Source organism: Chrysochloris asiatica, unplaced genomic scaffold, assembly GCF_000296735.1.
Source record: "Chrysochloris asiatica unplaced genomic scaffold, ChrAsi1.0 scaffold00013, whole genome shotgun sequence".
NCBI classification, from domain to species: Eukaryota; Metazoa; Chordata; class Mammalia; order Afrosoricida; family Chrysochloridae; genus Chrysochloris; species Chrysochloris asiatica.
The window spans coordinates 16,057,538-16,068,507 of NW_006408531.1; the positions used below are offsets into that span (position 1 = coordinate 16,057,538).

At 41.8% G+C, this 10,970-nt stretch overlaps 1 protein-coding gene across 1 annotated transcript in view; it reads left to right on the plus strand.

The window, feature by feature from the left end:
* Positions 1-10,595, plus strand: part of AHI1 (Abelson helper integration site 1) — a 260,139-nt gene extending 249,544 nt beyond the window's left edge. Inside the window, exons 24-25 of the mRNA XM_006834717.1 lie at positions 5,876-6,038; positions 10,462-10,595. Of these exons, the coding sequence (XP_006834780.1) occupies positions 5,876-6,038; positions 10,462-10,595 (297 nt within the window). The remainder of the gene's footprint in view (positions 1-5,875; positions 6,039-10,461) is intronic.
* The last annotated feature ends 375 nt before the right edge of the window (positions 10,596-10,970 follow it).

Sequence of the window (10,970 nt, forward strand, 5' to 3'; positions counted from 1 at the left end):
ACTTGTACATGAATATTCATTTCACTATTTTTATTCTTTTTCAAAACTTAAAAGGAGCTCAAATATCCACCAACTCTTGAAAAGACCAATAGAGTATATTCTAGCCCAGCACCACTCCCAATCCTTACTTCCTATCTCATTGTCTGATATTTCTCATTCATGACAAGAGTAAAAGATCTATTATCTACTGTGTACACTAACAACCTTTATCTGACAGAAAGAAACACTGAGGTATGAGGCAAGAGTAATGTTGACTGTGATGGTTAAGGTGTCTGCTTGGTTGGGCCATGATTTTCATTGGTTTGGCAGTTAGGTGGTGATGTCACTTGGCAGTTCTGTAATGATGTAGCCATCCTACATCTAGTGCTCTGATGGACTCATGCTCCATTTTCACATAACTCTGATCTCCATATGTGTAGCCCTCAAGGACTTGGAGACATGGTCTACATTGAGCACTTTTTGTTCCACATCTCTCAGTCCCAGCCTGTCGATGGTCATTATATTAGAAGCAGAGCCCTGGTTGGTTAAGCACTTGGCTTCTAACAGAAAGGTCATTGGTTCAAATACACCAGCATCTCCTCAAGAGAATACCTCTGGTGATGTGCTTCAGTAAAAATTGCAGTCTAGGAAACCCTATTGGAGTAGTTTTACTCTACTCTATGGAGTCCTGGTGTGTTGCCGCAGTTTAATGCTCTAGACTGCAAGGTCAGGTTGAATCGCAAGGTTGGTGGTTCAAACTCACCAGCCACTCCATGGAAACCCTATACAGAGTCACTATGGGTCAGAACTGACTCGACAACACTTAACAACAACAATAAAGTAGGAGTAGGAGCATTTCAGTGGCATAAAATAACTGTTTTTATAGGAAGAGTAAAAAGTAAGCTCTTGTACGTCTTTTGGCTCTAATCCTCTGCATGGACTCTTGTCAGTATTCCACACGATAGCTAAGTCTGCTCTAGGAATTCATGAATGGTTCTGTTGCCTAAGTTGAATTCCTCCCATCTTTCTTCCAAATCTTCACCTCTGGCTCTAGATGAATAAGTATACTCTGGCTTGATACTTGCCTAAGACGCATTAAAGTCGCAGTGCTTTGTTTACCCATAGACAGTTTCTTGGGATTGGAGCTTTGGGTGACTAAGTACTGTCGTTGTTGTTAGGTGCCATGGAGTCATTCTGACTCACAGTGACCCTGTAGAGGGTTTCTGGGCAGCAGCAGGGGGGTTTGAACCACCAACTTTGAGATTAGCAGTCCAGTACTTATCCATCAGCACCACACTAAAAATGTGTTTTATCATTCATGAATGATTAGATCTTCTGTCTCTCCTTTCCTATCTGCTACTGCTTCCCCATGTCTGATTCTAGGCAAAGATGGTCTATACATCTATTTAGTGTAGGGGGAGGGGAGGGAAATAAACTGGGTTTAAGTCCTGATACCATCACTTACTAGTTTATATGACTTTACGTAAGTCAGTCAGTGTCTCTGAACATTGATCTCCGCGTTCATAAGAAGGAAATTTGTAAGATGTAAATAATACAGTGCTATCACAGGGTAAGCATAGGATACAAGTGAGGTTACATGTAAGGTACTTCGGCCATGGCAGATGCTCGGTACATTTTAATGAGCTTTCCTCTTCTGAGGTAGTGCCGTGTAGGGCAATAAAGGAGAAAGGGTTCTGAGAAGAAGAACTTAAAAGGAGAGAGTCCCACTTTTACATAAGTGACTTTGGCATCATATACTAGAAGACATAAAAGATTTGTCAACTTTAAGCAACATTCTGGATTGTTGCAGTTAAGTGTCATCAAATCTGTTCTGACTCATAATGACCCTGTGTAGGGTTTCCAAGGAGCAGCTGGTGAGCTTGAGCCACCATCCTTGCAGTTCAGACTAACTTTTGCAGTCCAGCGCATTAACCCACAGCACTGTACCAGGACTCCATATTCTGGATTGTTGTTGTTGTTAAGTGCCGTTGAGTGATTTCTGACCCATAGCAACCCTCTATAGGGTTTCCAAGGAGCAGCTGGTGAGCACGAACTGCTAACCTTGCAGTTCAGAGTAGCTTTGCAGTCTGGCGCATTAACCCACAGCGCCACACCAGCACTCCATGTTCTGAATGTTGTTGTTGTTAAGTGCCGTTGAGTCGGTTCAGACCCATAGCAACCCTGTATAGAGTTTCCAGGGAGCAACTGGTGAGCTTGAAACACCTTGTAGTTCAAACGGCTTTGCAATCTGACACATTAGCCCACAGCACCATACCAGGACTCCATATTCTGGATTGTTGTTGTTAAGTGCCGTCAAGTCGGTTCCAACCCATAGCAATCCTGACCAGGGTTTCCGTGGCTGTAAATCTTTACGGGAGCAGAAAGCCTTATCTTTCTCCCTGGAGCAGCTGGTAGTTTCGAACTGCTGATCTTGTGGTTCGCAGCCCAATTCATAACCACTACGCTACCAGAGCTCCTTATAGTCTTGATAACATGTTGTAAATTAGATACTGTACAAAGTACAGTAGGTATTGCGTATGTACTGCTTGGATTGTTGTCAGTACTACTGTCCTTATAACTGTGACAGCAGTTAGTTCTAAACTTACCCAATTAAAATTGCCTGTTACATTGTTGTTATTGTTGTTAGGTGCCATCGAGTCAGTACCAACACATAGCGGCCCTATGCACAGCAGAACGAAACTGCCAGATCCTGGGCCAACCTCACTACTGTTGCCACGGTTCAGTCCATCGATGCTATCACTTGGCCAATTCACCTCTTTTTCTCTGACCCTCCACCTTACCAAACATGATATGCTTCTCCAGCAACTGGTCCCTCCTGACAATATGTCCAAAGTATGAGAGATGAAGTTTTGCCATCTTGGCCTCCAAGGAGCACTCTGGCTGCACTTCTTCCAAAACGGATCTATTGGTTCTTTTGGCAGCCCATGGCACTTTTAATATTCTCCTCCAACACCATAACTCAAAAGCGTCAATTCTATACATGCATATGAGGTTATTGAAAATACCATGGCTTGGGTCAGGTGCACCTTAGTCCTCAAGGTAACATCTTTGCTCTTCAACACTTTAAAAAGATCTTGTGCAGCAAATTTGCCAAATGAAATACATCGTTTGATTTCTTGAGTGTTGATAGTTCATCCAAGAAGAATGAAGTCCTTGACAACTTCAGTCTTTTCTCCATTGATAAAAATGTTGTTTATTGGTCCAGTGGTGAGGATTTTTGTTTTCTTTACATTGAGATGTAATCCATATCGAAGGCTGTGCTCTTTGATCGTCATCAGTAAATGTTTTAAGTCCTCTTCACTTTCAGCAAGCAAGGTTGTATCATCTGCATATCGCAGGTTGTTAATGAGTCTTTCTCCAATCCTGATGCCATGTTTTTCTTCATATAACCTAGCTTCTCGGATTACAGATTGAATAAGTATGGTGAAAGAATACAACCTTGTCACACACCTTTCTTAATTTTAAACCATTCAGTGTTCCCATGTTCTGTTCAAACAACTGCCTCTTGGTCCAGGTACAGATTCCTCATGAGCACAATTAAGTGTTCCGGAATACTCATACTTCACAATGTTGTCCATAGCTTGTCATGATCAATGCATAGTCAATAAAGCACAGGAAAACATTCTGATAGTCGTCTCTGCTTTCAGACAAGATCCATCAGACATCAGCAATGATATCCCTTGTCCCATGGCCTCATCTGAATCCAGCCTGAACCTCTGGAAGTTCTCTGTCAATGTATGCTTACAGCCATTTCTGTATTACCTTTAGTAAAACTATACTCATAGCTGTTAAATGCCATCAAGTCAGTTCCGACTCATAGTGACGCTGTATAGGATTTCCTAGGAGTGGCTGGTGAGCTTGAAGCACCGACCTTGCGGTTCAAATCGACCTTGCAGTCTAGTGCATTAACCTACAGTGCCACACTATGACTTCTGGTACATAGTTGTGGTGGTGGTAATGTGTCATGGAGTGATTCCGACTCAACAACTCTGTATAGGGTGTCCGAGGCCATACATTTTTACCGGAGCAAAAAGTCTCATCTTTCTTCCGTGGAACTGCTGGTAGTTTCAAACTCTTGACCTTGAGGTTAGCAACCTGACTCATAAGCATTACTCTATATGAGGTAATAAGGAGCTCTGGTAGCGTAGTGGTTACGAATCAGGCTGTGAACCACAAGGTCAGCAGTTCGATACCAGCTGTTCCGTGGGAGAAAGATTAGGCTTTCTCCTCCCATAAAGATTTACAGCCTCGGAAACCCTGTGCAGGGTCACTATGAGTCGGAACCGTCTCCAGGCACATAACCACCAACCACCACCATATGAGGTAATAAGTATTGTTAAGTTAATTGAAAAGTACCAGAAAGAGTTGTGAACCATGATGGAAGTCCTTGCTACCTCTCCCTATTGCCCATAGTTTTGAGGCTGAAGTCCTTCAACCGCAGATGCATCATCTGACCCTACCTACTGCTTTAGTTTCATCTTCTAACTCGGCTCTCATCTCTAATCCCAGATTCCAACAATACTGAACTAGTGGGGGTTCTCCACCCGTATATTCTCACACAGGTTGTACAGTCTGGCTGAGCTACTCTTCTCTGCTTCTCTTCATTGTCTCATCAGGGTCTTCCATTGAGCTTTTCCTTTTTTTAGGCCTAAGTTAGGTCCTCCTCCTAGAAAAGTACCCATCTACCATTGTGAATTTAGCTCCTAGCATAGTATAGGCTCCTTAGGATTTCAATTGTGGTTGTTCTTAAGTGCACTTGAATCAGTTCCAACTCATAGCAACCCTTTCTAGGGTTACTGAAGAGCTGCTGGTGGGTTTGAACCACCGACCTTGCAGTTCAAACTGATCTTGCAGTGCAGTGCATTATCCTGTAGCAACACACCTATATGTGAAATGAATAACCAGTAATCAAACAATTTAAATGCGAACGACAATAATGGTGATCTTTTATGACATATGATATGTTGTTATGTAACCTAGAAATTTTTAATGCTATTTTAGAAAGGCAGGAGAAAAACAAAACAAAACACAGAAGTTTATTCTTAAATACACACTTTACCATGTCCTACACTATACACAGTGGGTTGATGGCTGCTCGTTCCTTTCTGGCTATTTATAATTTATTTATATTAAATGGTTCTGCAGCCACGGCCATCTCATTTTTGTTTGGGTTTTTCAAAGAAAAAATACATGTGGTGATGAGTGTCAAACCACGGAGGAAGATTGTCCTGCAAACGCTTTTCCTCTAGTACTTAGTGAAAATAAGCTCATATGAGCATTTTTAAAGGCAATCAATGGGTTATAGAGATTGTTGATACAAAGTACCAAAAAACATACGTGCTTCGTAGGGAAATTTATCTGAAAAAGAAAAAAAAAAAAAAAAATTAACGGTACACCAAGTGCTCCAAGGGAAGTGTGCAATCAGATGTTGCCTTGAGCTTTTCCTTTTCTACATGACGATGGCTGGCATTTTGAAGAGGGTATTCTTCAGGTGCTTCTCCTTATCCGAAGGTAGTATAAAACAGTTCTAAGAAAGTGAATGAATGGTGTGTGAGCTTCTGTTTTATGCACTTCACAAGGAATTTACTTTAAAAAAAAAAAAAAAAGAAGAAGAAGAAATTAACATCTGCTATTTTGAAGCTAATCTTAGTGTATTGAATGCTCTTCACCATTTCTCAATCCCACAGTCTTTTATCTTGCTTCTCCTGCTGTGTTCCCACCACCCCAGATCCCAGTAGCAAACCTTGAGACAGCCTCAGACTTACCAAAGTACTGCTTTGGTTTCAGCTGCTCTTCTGCAAGAGGAAGTGAATGCCGGGGGTTTTCTCTGTGGTACAGTTGTGATAAAGCTGTGGTGGTCTTATCTCTCTCTTAGGTGGTGGCTCTTTATGACTACACAGCGAATCGATCAGATGAACTAACCATCCATCGCGGAGACATTATCCGAGTGTTTTTCAAAGATAATGAAGACTGGTGGTATGGCAGCGTAGGGAAGGGACAGGAAGGTTATTTTCCAGCTAATCACGTGGCTAGTGAAAGTAAGTTTTATGCTCCCTTCCTGCTTTACTAATATAGTGCAACTGATCATCCAAGATTTCATCTTTTTTTTTTTTTACCTCTTTAATTTACTGTCTTTTTAACCTTTGCATGTGTTGACCAATGGATACAGCACTTTATTTGCCTGGTTAAAAAATAAATTAAAAGGGTAAGGAGGGGCACTAGAAAGGTGGACATTCCAAGGTTGGGATCTTGATCCACATCACTGACTTCACCTTCCTGGGAACTTGCCCCTCTAACTACTGGCTCCCTTCCCGAGACCCCTTTCCCTGTCCCTTGCCTGGCCACAGAAACTCCAGTTAACAGGCATCTCAAGAACTTCTAGTTCCCTGACTCCCACTCTTACTTTGTATACTTAAGTTCTAGCTTCTTCTTCTTGTTAAGTGCTGCTGAGTCGGTTCTGACCCATAGTAACCCTGACTGGGGTTTCCTAGGAGCACCTGGTGAGCTTGAACTGCCAACCTTGCAGTTCAAACCGACCTTGCGGGCCAGCCCATTACCTGCTGAAACAAAGCCATAGTAGATTGTTTCATTCCTATTAAGTGAGCATCAAGCCCTCATTTGGGACTCCTGGTGTGGCGCTGTAGGATTAGCCCTGGACCATGAACCATAAGGTCAGTCGTTGAAACCCATCAGCCACTCCTTGGAAACCTTATGTGGGGTCGCTGTGAGTTAGAACCTTCTAGATGGCACTTAACAGCAGCAACAGAAAGTCCTCATTTATGAAAGAAAAAAAGAGAAAAAGAGCAAGTTAGAGAAGAACTTCTAAATATGAGTTTCTGAAAGCCATGGAGTCACTGCCTAGGCCTTGAGAAGTCGAAAGAGATGTAACCCAGAGGGCCTGAATATGAAGGAAGACAGGAATTGAAGATGGACCACAAATGAAGAGCAGTAGTGCTACCAGCCCTGGTGTGGCACTGTAGAATACATACTAGCCTGGTAACTGAAACATTGGCAGTTCAAACCCACCCGCCACTCTCAGAAACCTTACACAGAGTTACTGAGTCAGAACTGACTCGACGGCACACAACAACAAAAAGTAGTGCTTCAGAAGAACGCCTCCTTTCAGCAGTTGACTTGGTCGTGGTAGAAAACTAATGCAATACTCCAGGGTTTTGAAAACGGAATTCTGATCCCAGCTCAACAAGTCATACTGCTGTGCCTCAACTTCCCAACTGGAAATGTAGTTGAGCTGTAACATTCTACACTTTTCTTCCAGCAGCACTTAACAACTCATGGTTCTGATTTAAAATGTATTATAGGATCCTTGCCATTGAAAGTAATATGATTTGAATATCCATGGTTAAGTCTTGTTTCTGCAAAGAAGTCATTGTTATCAATAAAGATAATTTTCAGGTGAGACCATGAAACCCCATTTAAATGAAAACATAATTGACCAAAAGTACTAATGCTTCCTAACCTAAATGCTGAATTTCAAAAGTGGAGGAAGAAAAAATTTCTTCCAACAAAAAACCCCACTGCCCTGGAGTCAATTCTAACTCCTAGTGACCCTGTATAGGATTTCTGAGACTGTCAACTTTACAGGAGCAGACAGCCTCAGCTTTTCTTGTTTAGGGACTGGTGGGTTTGAGCCACCAGCCTACACCTAGCGCACAGTGCCACCAGGGTCCTGGGTGCTATGCTTCTTCTTGTTGTCCTAAGTGCCATTGAGTTGGTTCCAAGCTGGCGAATTTGAACTGCCAACCTCACAGTTCAAACCTTGTGGTCCAGTGCATTATCCCACAGCACCATACCAGGCTGCTGGTGGTGGTGTGCCGTGGAGTACCTTCTGACTCATGGCGACCCCATATAGGGTTTCCAAGGCTGTAAATATTTATGAAAGAAGAAAGCCTCATCTTTCTTCCACAGAAGCTGGTAGTTTCAAACTGCTGACCTTGAGGTTAGCAGCCGACTCATAACCACTGTGCTTACCAGAGCTCCTCGGCCTAAACAGATGATTTGTCTGTGGTTCCCACTCTGCCTTCTGGTGCTACCTGTGCTTCCCCTAGCCTCCTGGCAGCTCCTTCTTGAACACAGTTGCCTCAAAAGTGCAGAATGTCTAAAAATGACACACTTCTGTCTCCCATAAAAGAATTATTCCCTCCTGGCCACTTTGAACTCTTTTTTTCTGTGAGCAGTGGATGACTGCTCTTGAGTTCTGCCAGAGTTTTATTTGAGTATTAAAAGCATGCATCATGGAGAACATTAAGGCAGTGTGGGAAGAATTTTAACACGCTTTCACTCCCAGCTAGGTACAAGACAGCATCTAAGTCATCGCCCATAAACCAGGCCCTTCAAACTTTGGAACCCCCAGATTGTCTCGTAGTAATGGCTCTTCCACGGGACCTACAGCTGCTGTTCCACAGAGGCAGCTTCTGTCTTTAAACTGAGCCTGTGCCAACCAGAGCCGCTCCAGAGTGTATCTGTAACTCCAACCAGGCATTGCGATCCATCGAGCCTTTCAGATATAAGTGGAAACTTCTTGAATGTTTTCTACTTAACCATATAAAAAGATTGTGTATTCCCTGGAAGGATGATATTAAGAGCTATACCCTTAAAACCTAGTTAGTTTGCAGAAATAACCTCTTTGCCTTGCACACCTTGAGAGGCTCTAGATAGTTGATCTGCAGTAGATTAAAATCCAGTCAAATTTTCTATTCCTCCATAATCACCCAAGTCACATGTCTGAAACACTACAATAATGCTTAGTGGCTGCACGCAGAAATTAACTGCATGTCTCAGGAAGTAACCCACCTTTGACTACCACCGCCCTTCCCTGGATCCCAGAAGAGCTGATGTTTTCTTTTGGCATTAGTCAGTGCTTGCTGAAAGCCTTGTATGAGGCTTAACAAATAGAAAACCCAAGAATATAAAGCCTAAATTCTCACACTTCATTGAGGGTAGTTTCCTTTCCCTTTTGTCCTACTTTTTCCCCTTTAACAAAAACTCACTTGCCCAGTTTTAACATCAGAGAAAAATGACTGTCACCAGCATATGCCATTCTAAAAATTGTAGGAGAAATGGTCTTTTATCTTGATGTGCAGTCAGATATGCTAAGCAAATGATCTAAAGGAATATATATACATGATCAGCATTTCCACCAACTATTCAGCTTAAAGTAATGTCTGCTAATAGAGCCACACAATTGAATGAACTGGTGCCTCATTAGTATCAAGGACTTACCCCTTTCTGTCTTTAACTCCTGTAAAGAAGAAACAGAGTCAGCTTCCTTTAAATCACATCTGACACCCTCTTCAATAAGACATGAGGAAGCACAATAATGAAATCAACACATACATCTGCTGCAGTTGTTGTTAGGTACCATCGAGTCAGTACCGATTCATAGCAACCCTATGCACAGCAGAACGAAACACTGCCCGATAAAGCTAATTAATGGATTTCCAAATCCTAGTTTTAGAATTTTGATCAAATGTATTTTCACCATTTCTCTCAATTCAGTTTCTCAAATAATTTAGCCAAAATATATTTTCTCTTTGGTCCTTTAAAAGTCCCAACATCTTCCTTCAGATTCAACACTGAATTTCTCAGAACCCGAAGAAAATGCCCTCTGCAGTCATAACTCCGTGCCTATCCATTTTTCACCATCTTCCCCAATCACGCTTTCTCCACACATTGACCTGTCAAAATCCTACCTGTTTTTAACACCTTGACACATATACAACTTCTTCTACTAAGGATTTAGCATCCCCATATGAAAATTTGCCTTTGGTATTATTATCACTCTTTCAAATAATATCGCATCCCATTGTATTTAGTTTCTTGCAAACATGGGTGTCCTGGCTAGATTGTAAACTCTTTATGAGCCAAAACTGTCTCTTGACCATGTTTCTATCTCCCCCAGCAGCACCTAACAGATGACTTTTCACATAGCAGGTAAATAAAATAAAATAAGCCTCTGTATGAGCCTGTAATAAGGGAAAGTGATCCCTCCTACATTTCTGAAACCCTAACAAAGGGTAGTCCGCTGAACAAAACTTTCCAGTCATGGGTTATAGTCTATGATAATATAACCTTGATATAACAGTAATCTAAAGGAACTCTGGTAGCATGATGGTTACAAATCGGGGTGCTAACCTCAGGGTCAGCAGTTCGAAACTACCAGCTGTTCCACGGGAGAAAGATGAGGCTTTTTGCTCCTGTAAAGATTTATAGCCTCAGAAACCCTGTGCGGGGCTGCTGTGAGTCAGAACCGTCTCCACAGCACATAACCACCACCACCACCACCTAGAAATTAATAGCAATAAGTTCTAAGGTCGATTATTGTACCACAGAATTAATTCCTTATCAGTTTTATAACCCCCCCCAATGCATAATTGTCGGTTTCTTTTCTCCATGGAACAGTGCACCTCCATTTAATTATATGAATTCATGTTTCAATTTCAGCACTATATCAGGAACTGCCTCCAGAGATAAAAGAACGATCTCCTCCTTTAAGCCCCAAGGAGAAAACAAAAATAGAAAAACCTTCTTCAGCTTCTCTAAAGGTAAATGTTTTCATGAATAAGAATTACATATGAACTATGATTTTCCCTTCCCCTGGATAAAATATGACTGTATTTTTCAGGCTTACAGTTCTTCATTGTTTCTGTTACATGTTGTTTGTTCTAAGCACCAACGTGATGAAGAGTATTTAAGGCAAATGTAGTTCTAGCTATTTACCAGAAAAGAAAGGAGGAGACTCAGAGGTGAAAGTTCATTGCCAAGTCTCAGCCTCAGTGATGAGATAAAGAACCCTAGGTGTACCTTGTGACTTTAAATGTGATATGACCTCCATTCTACTCTCGTTTCTCTAACTGTGACACTGATGCCTCATCAACCCACATGGGGCTACAAATTATGCCTCAAGTCACCAGATTCTACAAGGCAAAATATTCTGTCTTCCTGAGGCATTT